The 22,799-nt window shown below is 42.8% G+C and overlaps 1 protein-coding gene across 1 annotated transcript in view; it reads left to right on the top strand.

The window, feature by feature from the left end:
* Positions 1-22,799, top strand: part of VCAN (versican) — a 99,275-nt gene that overhangs the window by 13,682 nt on the left and 62,794 nt on the right. The window contains exons 4-6 of the mRNA XM_059492480.1: positions 10,340-10,514; positions 11,085-11,212; positions 20,149-20,442. Of these exons, the coding sequence (XP_059348463.1) occupies positions 10,340-10,514; positions 11,085-11,212; positions 20,149-20,442 (597 nt within the window). The remainder of the gene's footprint in view (positions 1-10,339; positions 10,515-11,084; positions 11,213-20,148; positions 20,443-22,799) is intronic.

Below are 22,799 nucleotides of genomic sequence, written 5' to 3' on the forward strand. Positions count from 1 at the left end.
AATGGAATGGAATGGAATGGAATGGAATGGAATGGAATGGAATGGAATGGAATGGAATGGAATGGAATGGCCTTCTAAGAACATGGAGTCAGATTCTCAATTCCTCCTTTGTCCTGGAAACCCTGAAAATGCCACAGCCCTTAGATTAGGGTGAAAAGAAGCAATTTATGATGGAAAGGATGAAAGTTTAGGATGTAAAGAAGCCGCTGAAGCTGTGGTTGACCTGTCTTGATGTCCCCAAAAGTGGGAGCCACTCTTTCTGGGAAACAAATATCAAGCATTAAGGAAGTGCTCCTTTTTTCCCAGTAATAAATTTTGGATGGGCAGAAGGAAAACTCATCTGTGAGAAAAAAACTCATCTGCAAGAAAATAAGTAGGGAGGTGTTTGCTAAATGTGGGGCAGGCAGTGATAACAGTTTGCTTGCCATCTCTATTAGGAAATAGTCTCCAAAATTTTGAGAGGGAGAAGCCTATGTGTTGAGAGAGAGAAGAGATAGGAGTTTCAGGATGGTTGATGTTGGAAAAGACATCTAAGATTATCAAGTCCAAGCTTTAACCCAGCACTGCCATATTCAGTACTAACCCAGGTCCCCAAATGCCACATTCAAGCATTTTTGGAACTCTCCCAAGGACGATGACACCCCCACTTCTCTGCAAGTGTATTTCAATATCTGACCACCCTTTCAGTGCAGTTCATCATTTCCTGATGCCCACCCTGAGCTGCCCTGGCCCAGCCTGAGGCCTTTCCCTCTGCTCCTGTCCCCGTTCCCCCCAGCTGTGCCCTCCTGGCAGGAGCTGTGCAGAGCCACAAGGGCCCCCTGAGCCTCCTTTGCTCCAGGCTGAGCCCCTTCCCGGCTCCCTCAGCCCCTCCTGGGGCTCCATTCCCTTCTCTGGCCACACTCCAGCCCCTCAGTTTGTTGTTGTGGGTGGCCCAGAGCTCTCCTGGGATCTGATGTGCTCCCACAGAACAGTCACTGCCCTGTGGCTGGCACAGCCCAGGGGCCATGGGCCTCGTGGCCACCTGGGCACCCCAGGGCTGGTGTCACAGCACCCCAGGGCTTGTCCCAGCCCCTCTGTGGTGTGCTCCATGGGTTTCAGCAAAACCAAAGAGCGAGTGGCCAGCGCTGCGTGTGATGTGTGGGTGTTTCCCCCCTGGGAACGCGCTGGGGGAGCACGGCACAGAGACTGCTCCAGAGCCCGTCAGGCTGGCACTGAGCCCGGCCTAACGGGCTGTGCTGAAAGGCAGGGCATTAACCCGGGCCCTGTGCCATGCACAGGCACGTTCTGGACCCAGGTTTCTGCCTGTGCTTACAACAGCACTGAGCTGTGTGGATGGATCTTGCTTTGGGCCCTGCCTTGCATGCCCGTTTGGAGCTCGGTGTTCTTTGGAAGTTCAGTGTTTACTCAGGTGAATAAATCCCAAAGCAAACATTAATATCTGCTGCTGGAAATCATGGCTTTGGCTAAGGGTTTTTTGGTGAGCTTAACACTGTATTGTTCTTCCAATCTGCCTAACCTAATGTGAACAGTCTGTTGGCGTTGATTCAATGAAAGGATTTGAAGGTGTGGCCTTAATTTGGAAATACAGTAAATCAGTGTAACCATTAATGTCTGCATAACTTCATAAACTGTTAGGTCCTAATGACAAAAGCAAAAGAAATCCTGGTTTGAACATTACTTCATAACGAGTGTACCTGGCATTCCTTACCCCTTTTCAAGTGTTCCCTTGACTACATATCTATATCCAGGAGCTGCAGATGTTTATGACAATAAAATATCAGATGATTTATGGTGATACTGCAGCTTTTGTAGTTGCTGCTCCTGCAAAAACACTGCAAAGTGTTGAACTGATTAGATTTATTATTTTACCTCAATGAAAACTTCACAGGCTGCATTTTCTTTCTGCAACTGTTCTTTTCCATGAGTGCTTTAATGTCAGAATTTCAGGAGAGGAAAAAAGCTAAATCTTGATCCAAGTGGAAAATTGGTTTGCTAGACCGTCATTTGTGCCATCCATTCTCAATTTTCTTCATTATGTAAGCAAATGGCATTTATTAGACTCAGAAGAACTTCGTGGGAATGTTGCTGCTCAAATCTTCTGCTCTATTCTTTATGTTCTTTATGATTTCCTATGATTTCAGCTTTTATTATTAAGCCAAAAAAAAAAACTTTTTGTCCCGAACACAAATTATTTCTGCTGTTTCTCTTTGGACCTGCACCCCAAAGTGGCACCTTTTGAGGAGATTGTTCTCCCCCTTTGTTCATCCTGTCCTGACTGGGGTGCAGGGAGGTATTTCCTTGTTAACTGAGCTAATTCCAGAGCTGAGGAATACCCTGGTTCAGCACTGTGCTTTGGTCAGCTCTCCTGGGTGGAGCTGGGGCTGCTGAAGCTCTGGTAAAATTATCACCAGTTTTTTTATTCTGCTCATTTTATGCTCAAATTAAGTAGGCCAAAACTTTTTGGAAGAGTTCTACTGAAGCAGGTGTAATTTCACTTTTGCCATTATGATGAATTTGTGGTTTGGGGTTTTTTTTTCTGGTTCTTTGGGTATTTTTAAACCAATTTAAGAGTTTTTTTCTTGGTATTTTCGGGGTCTCTTTTTGTTTTATAGACAATCTCTAATTTTAAGCTTTCAAACAGAAAGCATAATGCAGCATCAATGAACCCAGGAAGATAAGATTAGACAGCTGGCCAGCTTGTTTTTCAAATTAACCTTTATAGTGTAATAGATGGCTGGGAAAGATAACTTGGATAAAATTACTGTAATTGCCATTTCTCTCCTTTAGCTGTGCTGGGAATACTAAACTGCTATTGAACACACTGTGCATCAAATTAATGTATTTTACCAGTGATGGAATGTATTGTGAACAAAAAGTGGGATTTCTGAGGAAGGATAATTTTCTCGGTAGCATACAGATTTTCCTGGGTTAAGCTGAATAGTGAATATTAGTCATTGGAAGTAGAACTTCTAATGCCTAATTATTTCTTTTGGCTGGGTCTCAAGCCCAAGACTGTACAAAAGCTGTAACTGTGAACCTATTTTTAATTGTTTTTTTCTGTTTAGCTATCACAACAGACAAATTTGATAACTTGTACGCAAATATCCAGTTAATTTGCTGTTTTAGATGCCAAATGAACTTCTGACGTCAGACTCATATGTTATTAGCAACAAACTGTTCAGACAAAAGATCTGCCTGTCCCAGAGTCCTGTTCCAATGAAAGCAGCTGATATCAAAGGGCAAACTTAAACACTTACCCTGTTGCTGTCAGAGACCTCTCAGCGATGGAATTACCCACACAGAGACTTGGGGTATTCTATCCTGAACAGATTTGGCTTTGGTTTTTCCCATTTGTTTTTTGAATGTCTGTAGATTTTCATTATCCATGGGTGAGCTCCTGGTTAAGCCACCATTTAAGCACAGCTGCTTATTTTAGTTATCCTTCACAAGGAAGACACATTTCATCACACTTTGTCTCTGCAGTGCATATTTCTGCTAGATCATTTTTTGACAGGTGAGAGTTTTCTAAACAATGACAGGATCTGGGAAATTGATGTAATTCTGTGGCTTTCCTTTGCCTTGATTATAGGAATTAACGATGAAAGCTACTGGGGTATCAATAGCTGCTTATATTTGGAAATAGATGATCTTTAAGGTCCCTTCCATCCCAAACCATTTCATGATTCTGTCTCGGAGACATCATCAAGACACTGTGAGTTCACATGTCATCTTTTGTCTGCTGAGCACCGCTTGGCTGCTTGGTGTGCATCAGAGATCAAATATTTTGATGTGAGTATCTGTTCAGATGTCTCATCTTAGAGCAGACGACCTGAATTGGCCCATTTAATTCTAAGGGTGTGAGCAGTTGTGTTCTGCTGTGCACAGCCCTGGGGCTCTGGGAAAGTCACAGCAAGGGGCAGGAGAAGGATGACACCTTGGGTTACTTGATCCACTTTTCCTTTGGCATTGCACATCTCCCCGTTACGTGCTGAGCCTTGTGCCCAAGCTCAGCAGAGAGCGCCCATCCTCAGGGGCCAGGTGCTCTCTACACTTCACCCCTGAGATCAGTTTGGCGTTTTGCACTTGGTGAGGCTGTAAGAGGGAGGAGGGAAACGCTTAATTTTAGCCCAGGCAGGAAGTTTGGGGCAGCCAGGTGCTTGCCTTACTCATTATTAAGGCCTGCAGGGCTGTGCTTGGGGCAGGCAGCTCTGCAGGATCAGTGGAGGGGCACTTTCCTCACACTGGATACCCCCTTTCCTGTCATTAATCACGGAGAATGCTTTCCTGGCACCCTGGTTGCTGCTATAATTACATTGACCTCCCAGACAGGGATATTTTGTGTTCAAAGTGGATCTGACAGCATGGCAGTGTTAGATGCTTCAGCTTCTCACAAGGAGAGGAATGAAGAATCTTAGAATATTTTGAGTTGGAAGGGACCCACTAGGATCACCCAAGTCCAGTCCTGGATATGTAGAACAAGTCATTCATACTCATTTTCACCTCCACGTGTTCTCTTCTCTGCCTTCTGTGCATGTTCCTCCAAAATTTTCCCTTTGTCTCATGAGCAACTCTTTGTAAGATTCTGTAATTTCATCTCTCTGTGGTGTGTTGTGCTTTTCTTCTAACCTTTCTTGCTGTTTCTAAGCCCAGAATTCAAACTGCCTCACACTGGGAGTCCTTGGCCTCTCAGCTTTTGGATATTCCTGGGTGAGGTAAGCTCTCTGCATTAAATATCCCTGGTCACCAGTTAGGGAGATTTATAGAAGACTCCTTTAGACTCAGCTTGTAGCCTTTAGGCAAAGCTACCTTGGGTGAGTTGAATTCCAGGAAGGATTTTATGAAAAGGATTGCTGTACCTTTCTGTGTCACATTTATTCCTTCTCTCTACTTGTAATGAAGTCCGCTTTTATAAAATACATTTGAGCTACCTTGTAAAAATCTGACCTAGAAATGAAGTGACACAGTAATTTTCATTCTGGAACATTTCTGAATATTTGGTGAAACACTTGTTTTGTGCTAGGATATTGGGCAATTAAGAAGAACATGTATCACCCAACGTATTCAATATTAAGAAGTCAGAACAAACCACTCATTTGAGCTGATTTTTGTTCTCCTCCTTGGAGATAATTGATTTAAAGGGATCAAAGTAGAAAACAGGATCCTTCTAGTTTACTTACTCTTTTGTTATAGCTCCTCAGTGAATATTTTTCTGCCAAAAGTGAGAGCTCTTTATTCTTTTCTAACTGATATTTTGGGAATTCACTCTTTTCATGGGCCTCATTTTCTCAGTTTCTGTTTTATTCTGCTGCAAATCTGAAAGACTTCTTTTCCTTTCTTTGGGTGTATTTTCTTTTTAATGCCTGTAAAGACAATCCGAGGCTTAAGATACTGATCTTTTTAATGGAAAGAAACAAGACTTAGGGAGGCAGCAGTAGATGGTAATTCACATTTTCATTTTTATGCAAACTTGTCTTTCCTACAAGCATTTTAATGATAATAAATGAAAGTTGTTTCCGAAGTGGGAACGCTGCCACTCAGAGATTGTGTGCTGACAACCTAATTGATCTGTTCTCTCTGCAGCAGAAATCCCCTTCTTTATCTCTTAAGCAGGCATTTGAAGAGGTGCTTTTACCTAATCTTTTGGACTCACCTGTCTTGAAACCTTACCACCTCTTGATGTTGAACTTCCGTGTAAATTATCACGGGCTGCTGCATTTTTCACCTCGTTCTTTACTCTCCTGCCTAATGGATCCCGAGGAATCTTCCTGGCAAGGGAAGAGCACAGTTGGTATGGCCCACCAAAGGATGGCAGAGGGAAATGTATTTTCTGGGTGGTAAAGACCCAGGGTCTACATGCAATGCGTGCCAGGAAGAGGGAAGGAAATGTCCTGGCCAAGCTGCTGTTTTTCCCTTGGAGAGTTTGGGAGTTTGGTGGACAGGCTGGGGTGGTTCTGGGTGCAGGAGCTGTGGCGGGAGAGAAATAAAGGACAAAAGCCACAGGTGAAGCTCAGCATTGATCCCGCCTCTCATCACCTGGAGCTGTTCAGAGGAGGCCCTGTGCCCCCTCACCTGTGTGCGGTGAGGATGGGCACAAACATCCTGCCCAGGGGAGCACCTGTGAGCTGGTGCCTGTCCCTGGAGAGCCCCAGCAGGGCCGGGGAAGGCACTTTCCCTCCCACCCTGAGCTCCCTGAGGCCTTTGGCAAGGCAAGCCTCTTCTTCTCAGGTTGCCAAAGCTCAAGACAGGCATCAGAGGATGGGTGCAGAGCCTAGAGAGAGAGACAAACGGATTATTCATGCACAGAACTGAAAAAGCTGCCCTATTCCTTCCTCTCAGACAGTGCTCAGCCCTGTAACCCATATTTTTGGGGTGTATTTGTAATGTAAATTGCCCTCTGCATCAAGCCCAGGGAGGATCTGAACTGTGATCTGAACTGTGTGGTAGCTCTGGCACTGGGCTTGGGGTTATTTCAGGGGTCTGCACCACAGTGCCCAAGGTCTGGAGACAAAAATTAACAGGATAACAAGCTCTGCCATCACAATCTTTTCCCTTTAGGTATTTGCTGTGTGAGGCAGCCGCTGAGGCTCAGAAGCTGCCACATCCAACACTGCGTGAGGCAGCAGCGTGAGCTCGCTAGTGAAAGTGAACTATAATTTATTAGCCATACCAGGAGCTAATAAACCAGCTTCCCCTGCAGTTCCACAGGGTTTTGATGCATGATACACAATAAAGCAGCAGCCCAAAGGGGTGTAACCATGCAACCGGGTTCTTACCCACGGAAACCCTTGCTCCTTAAAAATGAAATGCCTCACATTTTTATTTTCTGCTCTAAGACGTGAGATCAACGACGAAAAGACGTTCACCCTTGCTCTGACAGAAGTGAATTTTGGATGCTACAAATTGCTTTCCTATGAGTGCTCCTTCTTGCTGCTACTCCTTCCTGTAATTACACCGACTTTGTTTGCCAGATGTTCAGTGGCAACATTACACCGCTGTAGTCTGTTTTCCAGTTGCTTTATTTGTTCCAAGGACAACTCCTTTCTTGCCTTTTCTTTCGGGGAGGAAATAGACAAAGAGGGGGGGGAGAGAAAAAAAATTCCTTTACAAATGTTTTAAAGTGCAAAGACCGGGACAATGGGTTTTTCCCCCTCTCTCTGTCTAACTGAAACAATGAAAGTCCTGCACTTTAATCTTCTTAGCCCCAGGGGTCTTCTAATTATTGCAGCTGTTGCACAGGCTTATGCATAGCGAGTCCTCCTTCCCATTCACCTCGGAGGCTCTTTCATGTCCATTAGCTCCTCGCTGGAAACGGAGGAGCCTCCAGCTCAGAGAATAGGTGAAGTTTACCTTGTGGATCAGGGCGAGGAGAACAAAGCATTCCCCGAGTTCCTTTCCAGGATTTACAAATGACCAAAGGCTCTTCTTTGCCTCGGCGAAATCCACTTTAAATTGGCTGGGATTTTTAACTCTTTAGTCCTGCCTCCTTCAGGTGTCACGCCGAGGGTAGGAAGGGCAGGTGGTGCTTCCAACGTGGGGGAAAAAAAAAAAATGGAAGGAATGAGAGGTGAAACAGCTGGTTGTGAAAAATACACTCGTGTGTTTAAGCAGCGGGAAGCTTAACAAAAATACAGCTTTACAGAAATATGTTGCCATCCACTCTAAGGTAACAAAGCTTTTGGTGGCTGCACTGAGAAGCAGAAACTCTTGTGCCCAGTTTGAAGTCATAGACTATCCCTTTAACAATTTTTGAAAAAAAAAAAAATTTGTAGAAAAGAGACAATTAATCCAAATTCACACAAAATACATTTTAATTTGGATTAAAACAACAAACTGAATTAACAAACTGCTTCATGTAATTGGATATTTCTGACTCAGAATCAAACATGCTTTAGTACATAAACACCAATGTTATAAAAAAGAAAGTTTTGAAATGCTTTTATATGTTCAAAAATAACAAATAGAGTAGCCACATGCACAGCTTGTGACTATTATTATGGGTTCACAGTGAAACAGGATAAATATTTTATCTGCTTCTGTTGGGAGCTCTGTAAAAGTTGTCCATTTTAAAATTCTAGATCCATAACAGCCAGCGGGCTGCCTGAAATCCTATTTTTATTTACTACTGTGCTACTAATATAGCAATCCTCATTTATACCAGCAGGTGTTCTGCTCACAGTTTCAACCACTGCTACTAAATTCTGAATATATTAAATATTTTTATGCGTACCACATGCTAAAAAATATTAATAATCAGATAATATTTTGGCGATTTTAAGTTTCAAATGCTGATGTTGGCTAACTGTGCGTTCTGGGGTGTGGGGCTGTGGGGAGCAGGGTGTCCCCATCCCCACTGAAGCATTCCTTTGGCTCCCAGCACAGGATGAAGATGCCCTTTGGAAGCTGTCCCTGTTCTCTGCTTGCTCATGAAACCTGCCCAGAAATTGTTTGGAACGGTGCAGTGGGGCCCGAGCCAAATAATGCAGTGAAATAACCTAACAATTTAACACCCTTAATGGCTGAATTTCAGGCACCTGGAAAGTTTAATGTAATGATACAAACGCAGACATAGTTTTCCGGGGTGTATTCTTCACTTGTCACTGCTGCCAAACAACATTTGGATCCGTCTGAAGCTGAAATTGCACTGTTGCTTGGAAGGAGCTGTTTGTGATGGGTTTTGTCCGTTGTGAAAGGCATTTTATAGGGATGCTGGGGGTCTGCAAGCTTCCAGTTAGTGGCTGCAGCTGCTGTGTGACTCCCTGTTAAATGGTGAAACATGGGGATTCCCAGCCTTTCCTCTTTTATTTCCCGTTTCTCTGCAAGTGGCTTTGATAAAAAGTGATGTCTGATGGCTGAGTAGTTTTCAGATAATATCTTCTGCATTAATTTCTTAGTGAATCATGACAAGAAGAAAAATGTGAACTCTCTGCTTCTTGGCCATATGCAGATTTTTGGTGGCTGGCAAGACTTTACTGAATTTGTCTGCCTGAGAAAAAGATTTCTAAATAAGTAGGAAATTCTTGCATCAACAATTTGCTAAGTGACCTGTATTTCTATTTGCTTGTGAACTAGATTTTCTTTATCTTTCAACAATGCTCTAACAGCAAAGACTTGTTGTAAAATTAATTATTGCTACAATATTACTATTTTCCCAAACTATATTACATTACGCTGTTTCCTCATTCATGAAGTACTCCAGTAAAACCATCAGAGAAAAGGAACATTCAATGGTTTAGGGGCTTGTTTTGTTTTGTTTTGTTTCCATTCTCTGGTTGTTTTATGGTGTTGGAACACTTTTGAGGATTTTAGAGTGCAATTAGGTATTGCAAGGGACAGGCCTTTGATGCTAAAGTGTAAAAGACAGTGGTAATAGGGGGAAATGATTTTGTAAGGTGGGATGGCTGCTTTCTGCCACTTCAGCGCCCTTTATGGTTTGTTCCAGCTGTTGTCAGATTCAGTGGGAATTGTCTGTGTGTAGAAAACAGAATGTGGCTTCTAGACAGATCCTGCTTTAAACAAAACCATCTTCACACCAGGCCTCCCTCTCCAAAGGTCTGACGTGCTCCAGAAGCTGCTGAAATTGTCGAGGTCCTTTTCAGAACCAGAAAAACCCCAAATAAAACCCCAAATAAAAATGCTTTGTTTTGCTTGTACCATCTGTGGTGTGTGCAGCAAAATATGGCTATGGAAAAATGACTAAAATCTATATAATGATGAATGATGTATTTGTAGTGATCTTTGATGAGTAGAAACAGACACCAGGCCCATCACTGATTAGCAAATCTGCTTTAAAAAAAGCACATTTTTGGGGGTATTTTGTCATTACTGGTAGCAGCCACTAGAGGGGGAACAGAATTTATACCGTGATATCTCACATTTTTGTACTATTTTTCATTTTGCCCACCTGTTTTCAGCATTGTGACAACACCTAGGTGAGGTAAACAGAGTGGTGATGGCCGCAGAAACAACCATCACAACATCACAAGTGGTGATGGTTGCATAAAATGTGCCACTGATAGAGGTTTTTGGGTTACAGAGTGGTGATGGCTGCAGAAACAGCCCCAAATGTGCCGTTGATAGGGAGTTTTGGTTACAGAGTAATGGCTGTGGAAACAATCCAAAATGTGCCACTAACAGGGTTTTTTTGGGTTTCAGAGTGGCAATAGCTGTGGAAACAACCCAAAATTTGCCACTAACAGGGGGTTTTTGGGTTGCAGAGCAGTGATGGCTGCAGATACAAGCCAAAATGTGCTACTAACAGGTGGTTTTTGTTTTACAGAGTGGTGATGGTTGTAGAAACAACCCAAAATGTGCCTCTGATGCGTTTTTGTTTGCCTTCCAGGTGTTGTGTTTCACTACCGGGCTGCCACGAGCAGGTACACCCTGAATTTCACCCAGGCCCACCAGACCTGCCGGGACAATGGTGCTGTCATGGCCAGCCCAGAGCAGCTGAAAGCAGCCTATGAGGATGGCTTTGAGCAGTGTGATGCTGGATGGGTGTCTGACCAGACTGTCAGGTGAGGCTTTCAAAATGCCCCTCCACGTTTTTACCCAAAATTTGTGTGCCTGGCCTGTGCAGACCTAAACTGTTGTTTTGCCACAATTGGTGCCTTGGAGTGGCTGCCTGGAACAGAGGCTGGATAAGATTAAGGAAATAAAGTGGATACTTATTAAAGGCCTTCAAAAGGTGCATCTTGGGCAGTCAGAGGCTTCCCAGAGGCTGCACCCAAAATGGACAATGGACACAAGTTTATCACACAATTATAAGTTTGGTCCATTTGCATATGAGGGGTCAATCCTCCAATTACAGCTTCAGGTAATGAAGTAAGTTACTCCCAATTTTCTCACCCCCCCCCCAACCCACTTTATACTTTTGTTTATACTTTTTATACTGTTTATACTTTCAGGGCCTGAGGCTGTCCTTGAGTTTCAGGCCCAGAGGGATTGTGTTGTCTGACCAAAATGTGAAGACAGTAATTCACGCTCTATGTGGAGCTCAGAGCTACGCCCTAAAGCAGTACAGGATTTGAAAAATACAAAAGCTGAAATCCTAAGGGGTCATAACGATAAATTTTCTGCATTTCCAGGTATCCAATTAGACATCCAAGAGTTGGCTGCTTTGGAGATAAGATGGGAAAGAAAGGAGTCAGGACCTATGGGCGCCGCTTCCCTAACGAGACTTATGATGTTTATTGCTACGTGGAGCACATGGAAGGTGAGATGGGTCTGCAAAGCCTGGAAGTGCTCTGCAAGGCTTAAAAAGTGACTGGGGAGCCTAATGTGGGAGAGCAGAGAGGGAGAAAATTCCATTTAAAATAGGTTTTGGCTGCTCTGGATCTGAAGGGAGCTGCCAAATGGAGGGAACCTACAGTTTGCGGTCCTGCAGGTCCTAATTAAAGGCCAGTGTGGAGTCTACAGAGAGGCAGTCAGGGTTCAAGCTGCCTATAGTTAGTGCAGTAGATGTCACAAAAGTTGCTGTTGAAGTGTCTTGTTTTTTGAATGTTATGTAAAAATATTTTCAAAGAAATGCATTTAATGTTTGAGAAACTATGTATGCTATATATAAGTATATACAAAGATAGATGTAGTACATGTGCTAACTGTATTGCAGTTCATAAAGTATGTGATTAAGTGCTTTTATATGTCCATGGCATAAAATTAGACAGATATTGAATTGCCATCTATGTTTAATAGTATCTTTCTAATAATGGGTCATCTCAGGCTCAGAAATAAAAAGACATGAAAAATCTTTGTAGTTTCTGAGCATAGTTTAGTAAAATTATTACAGAGGTACTTCACAACCAGGACTAAGTTATATTTTCCACTTACTACAGTGGTCTGAGTGTGTCACAATGCTGTCTGTTTGGCAGGTTTTTATTCCATGCCAGTTCCACAGCTCCTATCTAAAAACCCTGATAATTCCTAACTAAACATCCTCAGGGATGGTCCTTGGCTGTTACACTTTTAATTTAGTGCTCTTAAAGTCAGCAGAACAATAAATTAGCCTTGGCTCTGAGCAAGCCTGCCTTTGTAGGTGTACATATATTTTTAAAAAGCAATTGCAAAATGCAAGTGCTCAATGTTTGTTTGTAATCTGTTTTAGATAATATATAGATTAGGTCATGCAAATTTTTCTCCTGCTGGTGACTTGGAGAGATTTTAGTTACTGAAATCAGTAAGTGTTTTTAGTAGCTGAAGATCTGTCCTAGACCACTTGGATATTTATGCAATACAAGCAACACAGGTATTGCAAACCCTCCAGAAAACATCTATACTTGAGAATTTGTAACTTCAACTTGAAAATTAAGTGACAGAGTTTGGTTAGTGCTTTTCATTGTCTTAATTTTAGTTATGCCCCATTTACATCTGCCAGTAAGCAGCACCTGTGAACATCTACAATTCATGACATTTGATCCTCCATCAGTCCTTGATGGGATTGGATTCTGAATCTCCTCTAAACTGCTTTTAAATTCAGTTTGTGTCTTTCCTAGCCTACAAAAAAAGAAGGTTTAGCCAAAAACCTAACCTGTATAATTCCTGGGTGAAGAACAATCTCTTGCTCTTTTCCCTCTTCAAGAACAGAGAAGTGTAACTAATGCAGAGCAGATTGTCCTGGGTGCATGTGAGCCATCAGTTTCTCAGGGTCAAAATTTATCACTAAACTTCCAAAAATAAAGCTTGAGTCAAAACTGAAGCATTTTTCACGGAGGCTTATGGTCTGTGCTTGGGACAACCTGGAACCAGACCGGTGTGTGGCTCTAAGAGGCTGCAGTGACTGTGCAGTCCTCATGGATGAAAATTCACAGGTCCTCAATTTCTCTCGTGGACATTAATTGGTTCTTCTTTGTTATAAAATTGCATTTGCCAAGGTTTATGACCTGGTTTCCCTCTCTGGATGCATCTACACTTCTGTCCCACTGTTGTGCAGCTGGACTGTGGTGGCATGGTCTGCTTTTATATGAAAACATCCAGCTGCTAAGAAATACATGAGCTAGAACACAATACTGTAGTGATTTGATTAATTATATAGCATTCATTATATTGAACAAGTTTAATGCCAGATTGTTATAATAGTTAGCCAAAGACACTCCCCAGCTTTTCCCTTTTGTTGCTTTTGAGTTTTGGGGTTTTTTTTGCTTGGTTTGGGTTCCTTTTGTTTGTTTTGTTTGTTTTATTTCAATTTGGGTGTTTTTGGTTGGTTGGTTGTCTTGTTTGTTGGTTTTTGTGTGCATGTGAGAGAGATTTTATTATTTTCTCATATTCTCAGAAGTTTTAAAATGATCAGGGGTCTGACAACAACTTCTATGAGCTCCAGGAGGAGTTTATGGGTACAGGGCATAGAAACATTGTAGGTAGGTTCTGCTGACATGCAGAGGAGTTAAATTATTATGTTTGCATGAGGAGAAACAGGCACATGTTAGGAGATAGACAGCATCTGTGAGTTTATACTTCATAACAACTCACCCACAGAAAATGGAAATTTAGAATGTCAGTGGAGTTATTGGAAAGTTGAATTAAACTAGACTGCTGTGTGGGTAGGAAACTTACAGGTCAAGAGCTAAAATTGTGCCAGATTTCTGATGGCCCTGTTCTCCAAAGGTTGATCTTGCAAGGTGTGACCTTAACTTAATTCATAGCAAAATGAATCCATGGCACTTAGGGTGTGCTTAAATACAACTTTTTCCATGTGACTTTTAAAGCTCATATCTGTGTACCCTGCCATGATTCAATGCCAAGTCTATTAGACTTGCTTGCACTAAAGAGGTCCTTATTTGGAGGGTCTGTGTCAGTGGAATGACTATTCATGGCACAAGCCTGACTAATGATATCAAAATTTGGGGTATAATGAGGGTCTCACCATGGAAGTCATTGAACACTTATTGGTCTGTTGGCTGCTGTTGGTCTGTTACCCCAGAAGGCTATAAATGGTGGTGGGAATTCTTGCAATACATTTTAAAATAAATGTGCATTGAATTTGCAGTACTAATTTGGGTATTTGCAGTGAGGATTTGTAGGAGCAACTCCATCTCGATTTTATTCCTTTTTGGCTGTGTGTGGAATCAGGAAGTTAGCCAGAGACATGGATTTCTCCTTAAATCACAAACTATTAGCTTAAATTGAAAACAGTTATCTAGGCTAACTCTTGCCATTTCCTTGTTCTGAGGAAAGCCAGAGAGATTAAAGGCTGCACAATTCTAATTTAAATAGTATGAGTTTTGCTGCGACAGTCAGAAGAATAACTGTGGGAAGGACTGAAAATTTCTGAGCTCCTGGAGATAAAAATGAGAACCTGGAGTCAAAGTATCATTAAAAAGGTACCAGGCATGGTGTTTTATTACAAGCTGTTTTACATTCCTCGTATTTCATCACTCATTTCAGTGTACCAAACACTAGCAGAAACCTTTAGGGTACTTTTAACTGCAGGAAGTGATTTATGAGTGAATATTTTAAAGTGATTGAGCTGCAAAGGTTTGAGTGGGGATTCTTTACCAGCTGAAGGGGTCTCTCCTGTGGTGTGATCCCTTGGATGGAGATGAGTGTTGGGTGGGGAAGAGTTTGAGCTCTTCAGACAAGCGGAGTGTGGTTATTTGGTGTCAGAGATGGAGATAGAGCCACCACCAAAGCCCACTGGTGGGGTGAGCTTGTGCAGAGCCAGAGCACAAGCCACCCCATCAGGACTGTCTGCTGGCCAGAGCAATCAGAGCCCATGTGTGCCTGACAAGCCTCCCTCACGTGCAGAGTTATTGTTGGGGTGTCTGTGGGGAAGGTTGTGCAGCCCTCCTTCCATGCACCACCTCCCCCCCACAGGGAGAGCAGGGAAGAAGGACAAAAACCAAAACCAGATGTCCTTTGAATACTTTCCACCTACTCTCATGCGGTTTTGCTGTTGTCATGGAAATTTCTGTGAGAGTGATAGTCATCATTAAAGGAATCATAGTCTAAAATGTGGCCTCAGGTGAGAAGTTTCTTCTGTGTTTTGGGCAGCTAAAGATCTTCTTTGGGGTCTATTCTGATTCTGGAGCAAGTAGGTTAATTTTCAAAGCTGGGACACAGTGAAAACTTAGGGTTTTTTTTCTCTAGTTCAGGGCATGTGGTAGAATTCTCATCTTTTCCATTCTACTGGACACTTATCCACCTTAACCCCTCATGCAGGGTTAAGTTCTCAAGAGGATTCCTGTTCAGCCAATGGGTCTGCACAGAGTAGACTCAAGACATTCAGGAAAGTGTAGTTAAATCATTGCTGCTTGTGCATCAAAAGGAATCAACTGACTTGTTCTGACGTGCAAGAGAAAAAGACTTCTTCATCTTGTCCAGCCTCCTGCTTTAAAGTTGGAGCGAGCTGCTTAGATGTTTGTGGTTTTCCAGCCCTGCAGAGTGGTTTTGGTAATTAGTGACTTTGTTAAGGACACCTCTTTATTCCCCTGGTGTGTCAGAGAACCAGCCCTGAGCAGCAGAGAAAGAGAGGAGGGGGATGAGGAAGTTCTTGGTCCCCAAAGCACGAGGGTAGGGTAAGTGCTTTAGTCCTCAAAGTGGTCATGGTATTCCTGTTTCTTTGCACACTTAACCATGTCCTAGGAATGAGGTTTTGAACAGATTCCACGTTTTTGAGGAAAAGAAAGTTGTGATGGCAGTGCCTCATGACTGCCTGGGATTTGACCTGCTGGATGTGTCCAGGTGAGGAGCAGTAACCACAGGTTATAGGGGCAGGTGAGAAAATGCCCTTAGAATGCTCTATAAAACATCAGGAAAGATGGCATTTTGTCTCTGACCCTTGTCTCTACCCAGCTGTATTCGCAGAATCCAGGAGCTCTAACACTGCCAAAGGACATCTCTGCTTGGTGAACTTGGTGGGTTCCAAGTGTCAGAAACAAATGAATAAATGAATAGGTCTGGAGTTCACCACAGGCACATTATGCTAAAAAAAAAAAAAACAAAAAGGAAAAAAGAGTATCTCTCAAATTCTTAGTGGGAGGTAGTGTTTCTTCTCAAACAAAACTATCACAACGGAACTAAAATGAAAAAGCACTGGAAAGTTTTTGTCTTGGTTTGGTTTTGTTTTTGGGGGATTTTTTGAGGGGTTTTTGAGTTTTCGGTTTTTTTCGTTTTGTTGGTTTGGTTTTTTCGTTTTTGTAATTGTGAGAGTCGAGCATTTCCTCCTATGGGAATGACTGACTTTTCGTATAATCAATATCTCTCTGCATTTTCTAATGCCTGGCTTTGGACGACTGTGAAGGCTGTAGAATCTGGGCGCCTGACCACAAGGTAAAGCTCATGAGCACCAAATTCCAAATGGGACAGTAATAATCACAGAATCATTAAGGCTGGGTAAGAAGAATTTTGAGATCATTAAGTCCAACCATCAACTCAGCACCACTACCCCAGTCAACAAAGGTGGCTTTGGTTCTAGCCTGCCCTTCTTCCCACCTTCCTTTTATGTTGTGTGATTCATGACATTCACATCCACCAGTGTGCCCAGCTCACCCAGACATCTCCTGAGGAAAGTGATTCAAAGCAATGAAACTTGCTGTAAAATCAGCTGATAAGATTTTTAGAACTGATTCTTGTAGAACTTAATGGTTTCCTCAGGGATTGCAGATGAACGAGCTTTTGTCTTCAAGAGAAAAATCTGACTTCTTCATCTGCCCCAATGTTTTGTAAAGAGATGGAAAAAGCCTGACTTTCACCAGGTATCTCTTTTGACCAAGCAAAACAAACACATGTGAGAGGAAAATCCTGGGGATTCTTGGAGTGCAGTGACCGCTGAGGCTGCTCCATCAGCCTGAGGCTTGGTTTGGAGCAGGAGCCAGCAATAACACACATTACATTATTGTCTGCAGCCTAAACACTGTCACGTTCTCCACCCCACCCCCTGGTACTGCTGAACCAGTTTTTCTTCATCTGCTGGCCTAAGCCCTGGGCTTTGCCTGCAGAGTATTGCTGAGTTACTCAGGGTGTGCTCCAGCTATAAAAACAACGCACGTGGCTGTTTAACGCACACAGAATTGAATTTTCCCTGCCTGGTGTTGGTGGCTATGTCATTTGTTTATCGAGCAGATGAGTTTTCCCTTTTAATTTCCTTATTTTCAGGGTTTTGGCTTGGAAATTGAGGGGCTTCCAGTCATCTTAATAAAAACACTGTAAGAGTGTGGTGGGATCTGTCCTGCTGTTAAATATGGAAGCTGTTGTGCTTTCAAAAACAGGAGTAAATTGTAGAGACTGCGTGGATTAAATACATTTCATTAACTTCAGAATTACTTTTCTTGCATTTTAGAAGAAGATTCCTTGCAAGGCTTGAGTCCTTGTCTCTGATACTTTGAAGGAGTCAGGATGTTTCAGCCACATGCTAGAAGTGAAGGAGATCAAGAAGCCCCAGGGAAACTCACATATTTTAATTTTTTTTTTGTAAGGTGGTTTGAGAAGCTTGCAGAAGCAGAACAAACTTTCATGTGTTTCTGGATTCACATATCAAGCAAGGCCTTTATTAAGCTCTTTCTTTGTTTTCCACATTTCATCCCAACAATTAAGCACGTTAAGTGCACATTTAATCACAGAGAATCTATTTCAAACTGGAGGGACAAATTGAGGAGTCATAGCTCCTAGAGTAATTTACTGCTGTTTGCAATATGACTTTTGCCCATTACTTGATTTTTTCAGAAATAAGAATTGTGGAATCATAGAAAAATGCTCTCTAACTAGAGCAATTACAAGATTACATGCTTTAACATCTTTGCCCTTTATCTTATCACTAGCATTCCTGAAATAAATGCACATTTAATTGGTATATGATGGAATTTTGCCTATTGCCCTGCTGCCTTTTTGCCTTCTTTGTGAGGTTATTGTCACAAATTCTTGAATATTATGTGTCAAATACATTGGATTTCTCTATTGGATTGTTTTGGTTAAGATGTGTTTTTCTTTAAATATGTAAGGGGTTTTTTTCCCCTTTTTTTTTTTTTTAATTGTGTCGGTTTGGTTTCATTTTTTTGTAAAACAATCCTTGACAAAGACGGTGTTTGTTTGACAGCAGCTGATTTTGACAGATGAACAAAATAAGCCCATGTGGGGTCGGTAGAATATATTCAGTGCAGAGAAAGGTATGACACTCATATTTTAAGTGTGCAGGATTATCACTGTTGCAGACACAGGCACACTCCAAGGCAAATCTGAGGCAGACTTCTGCCTAGAAAGTGCAGCTTGGGTAAGTCAGTTCTCTGCAGAGTGACCTCGCTTAAAGAGGAACCATTTGGAAATCTTACACCAAGATTTAACCCCTCACTAAGTTTATCTGCCTTAGCTGAGGGCAGATGACAGCCCAGATGAATAAATAGCACTAACTTTAATGAAGGGGTGTACAAGCTCCATTTGGAACCAGTGATCCAAATCACCTGATGGAGAAATTGCTTTTCTAATAATCTTGCACTGTTTACCCATTTCCCTGTATATTTTATAGTTTATCTCATAGGAAATGTTGTGGGATTGTCTGCAATTATTTTTTTGTTAACAGAAGTCATGGAAATTCATTGTTCTTCTTCACTTTTCTCACTTGTCTAACTGGACTGATATCTGCTGAATAATTACAATTAAATTGCATTTTAGCTATTAATTTTCATATACATCATGGCTGCTGTCAGAGAATCAGTGAGCAATCCTCAGAGCAGAGAGGGCTGCTCTGGAGAGGCCTTTCTTTGCTCCCCTGTTTCATGGTGCTGCTTTTGGGACAGGACTGTGGCATAGCTGCACCCATCACTGCGCTGGATATGGCAGCAGAGCTGGCGGGCAGATGCCAGAAGGATGTAAAACACAAAATACTCATTTTCTGTGTGGTCTGAAGAGCTGAATGAGCCATTCTGAGGACAAACGGCTCTTTGCTTCCCTTGTCTGTCCCTCTACCTCCAAGCTGGGAGCTGCACACAATGTGCATAAAGCAAGTTACACTATGGGATTGGTGCTACAGCTGTAATAACAAATCAGAGCCTCTACCTAGGAGGAAAAAGAAAGCTGGCACCTTGCCTCCTTTCACACTTGCATTCCTTTCAGGCCCCTAACAAGTGTAATATTGATGTGAATGAAACTGCTCGGGGTGATGTAGTTTCTGTCTGCATTTTTCTGTGTTCCCTTCAGACCTGTGCAAGGGTAGGACAGACTGGCTGGCGTGGAAAAGCAGTGTTCTCCACAACAGTGGCTGTTGTGTCCTGGCCTGCTGGGGCTGAGGGAGGGCATCGCTGTCTTGCAACAAATACTTTGATTTTTGTGCACAAGCATCTCATTTTAGGTCTGTCTGGTTTCATCTGAAGTCTAAGCAAAAACTGGAAAAGGGTCATTTTACTGCTTCATTCCCAGGACATGAACATGAGAGGCTTGACTTTTCTTTGGAGTGTTTGTGTGAATGAAGCAACCAAGACAACGGCACAATGGGGGTTTTCCTTGGAAGCAAAATATTAGATGTGCTATTTGCTTTGTTTTAGTGTCCAACTGGATGGCTATTGCTTACAAACTGTTATTCTTTGGAAGCTGAACTATGCTATCAACATTGTAGACTAATTCAGCTTCTCCACACAAAGAGTGCTTTGTGCATGCAGCACGTCTTGTGCATTTCCTCACCTTTGTTTCCAAATGGGACAAGAGGAAAACTGATGGAAATCCAACATTAGAAACTGCTCTAGGGTAGACAGTGAAGAATATTTCCTGTTTTTTGAGTGTTTGAGGCGAGATTCTAGCAATGCCTAAAAGGGCCAGATAGGAAGCTTGCAGAAGTAGAAAATTTGCTTTATGGAAAAAGTACATTCTGATGGACTGGATTTAATTTACTCAATTGAGCTGCAAATTCTACTCTTACAGGGGTCACAGTGGAGCCTCAGGGCTGCTGTTACCTCTGCTAGAGACCAAGGAAGGGACTCGGTGTCCAGCCATAGTGTGCTTCATGGCATAAAGTTTGCTTATAAATGCTCATGCTTTGTGGCAGTTTAACTTTCAAATCCAGGCCTGGAACACTTGGTTTACAGCATCTGATTATTTTTCTCTTTAAGGAAAAAAGAAAATACTCGCATTTTGGGAAAAGATCCTCAACCTTGCAGGACTCTGCAATTGATCGATGGCGGAACGTGCTACTCAGCCTTCGTTACCTTTTTTCTCTAATGTTTCCTCCCGCAGATGAAGTGGTCCACGTCTCAGCCCCCCAGAAGTTCACCTTCGAGGAAGCCAGGGAGATGTGTGAGGAGCGAGGAGGTGTCCTGGCTTCCGTGGGGAACCTCTACGTGGCCTGGAGGAACGGCTTTGACCAGTGTGACTACGGCTGGCTGGCGGACGGCAGCGTCCGCTACCCGGCCTCGGTGGCGCGGCCCCAGTGCGGCGGGGGTTTGCTTGGGGTGAGAACCCTGTATCGCTATGAGAACCAGACAGGCTTCCCTTACCCCGATAGCAAGTTTGATGCCTACTGCTATGAACGTAAGCATTTATTATTTTTTATTTTCTGGGTGGTGGTTTGCAGCATGCTCGCCGCGAGAAAGCGTTTCCTCAGTCGCGCGTTTTGCATCAGTTCTTGTGGCGCGCGCGGGTTTTCAGGAACTAAAATGTTGTTGTCAAAGCAACATTGTCAATGTCTTAAAGCAACATTGGCAGGGGAAGACGGGCAGAGTTTTAAGGTAAGATTTCAGCCTGAGCAGTGTTTTGACTGTGAGTCTGTGCGTGCTTCATATTTTGGTGCCTGAGCACACCTTGGTATCTTTGCATCTTGTCAATGGACACCACACAGACATTCAAAGATCACCTGACCATGTCACCTCCTCCAGATGATTCTGCCTTGGGAGGCTGGACTAGATGATCTCCAGAGGTCCTTTCCAACCACATCTATTCTGTGGCTCCGTGATAAATGTCCTAAATGTGAACAATGGATATTCTCCCTCCAAGGATGGCAGCAAGAGAAGCTGTTCACAGGCTGCAAACAAGGCTGGCCACTTTCAGGTCTCTCAATGCCAGTAATTTGGGGCCTGTCTCTGGATCCCAGGCACATTGTCCCATCACTTTCTTTCTCTTTCTTACTCAGTGTTTCATGGGCCAGTGGGTGGTCTAAAGTGCCTTTCTTACTGCTGCTTGTTTCCCTCCAGGTATTTTCACAGGCACATTCACATGGTAGACTTCACCAATCTAAACCAGATGTCCTCCACACCTGTCAGCTTTCTTTTGGGGTCAGATATTGTCCTGTAAGCTCCTCTATCTTCAGTGCCAGCCACCTGGCTCTGTTATGGTGCAACCTCTCCTTGAATGGGTTCCTGTTGTCCCAAAAGGTTCACCAGCTCCCCAGCTGAATATCCTGCTTCCCTGAGACATGCAGCCTCAGCACAGGGGGCTTTGGACAGCTCAACTATTTCCCTGCAGGCCTCTCTGTCCAAGGAAGTTCCTTGTTGCAAATAGCATGACTGACATTAACACTGTGTTGAGTTAAAAGTTCAGAACTTGGTCATTAACTATGAATATTTAGGTTTTTTGGACTCAGTCCAGTGACTGTAACTCAGAACTACTTGAAATGTGCAGTTTGTACTGTCCCCATCTTTGTGGATAATGAACTTACTGCAGCTGCAGATCTTTCCAGCTCAGGCACTGAAGACCCATTTGTGAGCAAATCTTACTCTTTGAGAACAAATCCCGACATCTGCTGCAACATTATGGTCTGGCTGTTCTCAGACACTGTTGGTTTGTTGTTTTAATTTTCCTTTATAGTTTGTGGGTATGATGTTCCAAAACTTTGCATGTGGAAATAGTCCTAATGGAACTGGTTACAGGAAAAAGGACTTAAGTTCAGGAGTCTGTGCTCTAATCTGCAGAGCAGCATTTTGTCATATCACTCCTTCTGTTCCTACTCCAAATTGTTTATGACCTGTTTAAAGTGTTGTGGATAAAAAAGACTTTAATGAGGGTGTATTTCATAAGTCTCTCTAAAAGACTGGGGTAAGAACTGAGCATTTTGCCTGTAATCTAGTCTTTAGTTAGGACAAATTCCAACCTGCTGTTTGTTTTTGTGAATTTCTCTGCTTTCAAGCAAGATGCGCCTTTACAATGTTCTTTCCAGAAGTTTTAGTTAGCAAAGTTGGTGGTAACATACCATTTGTTCCAAAAGGTACTGGGTTGTTGCCTTTTATATAAAGGCTTTTCCTGAGAAGTCTTGCCCTTGGTATATAGAGAATAAATATTTCATCACTTTGCAACCCGGGAATAGACACTTCAGGGCTATCAAGCTTTTTACAAGAGAAAATAAGACTAAACAGAACCAAAACAATTTGGTAGAGGCTGAACAGCTCTCCAACACTTTTAATTACAAACAATGGAATATCAGAATTAATTGAACACTGCTGGCTAGAGGACTCAGGCTTTGCCAGACACATCTGCCTTTGGGTAGAGAAATGCAGGGGTGTCATGCACTACCCTCCTTCAGGGTGCCACAAATTTCAGAAGTTACTGAAAGCTCTCTCTCCCTCTCAGAAGGTGCTCGGGATCTCACAGGAACCAGCTGTGGCTCCTCAGTGCTTTTGCTAAAAGATTTATGCAAGTGGTGAGTAATGAGCCTCCCTGCCCAGCATCTTGGTCGTCCACATCTCCAGCAGCTGCCTGGTGCAGTGGCTTTAGAGTGAGTCACTCTCTCCCACTGGGGCCTTGGAGCAGTCTCTTCTTTGGGGCAGAAAAAGGGAGAGGATTAAAAAAAAAAAAACCAAAACAGGCTCTGCATGAGAGCAGAAGGCTTGAATTGAAGCCCTTTGTTTCAAATCATCCTTTGCCTGTAAGTTTCTTCCGAAATTTCCCATTATCTC

The sequence above is a fragment of the Ammospiza nelsoni genome, chromosome Z (genome assembly GCF_027579445.1).
Source record: "Ammospiza nelsoni isolate bAmmNel1 chromosome Z, bAmmNel1.pri, whole genome shotgun sequence".
Classification (NCBI taxonomy): Eukaryota; Metazoa; Chordata; class Aves; order Passeriformes; family Passerellidae; genus Ammospiza; species Ammospiza nelsoni.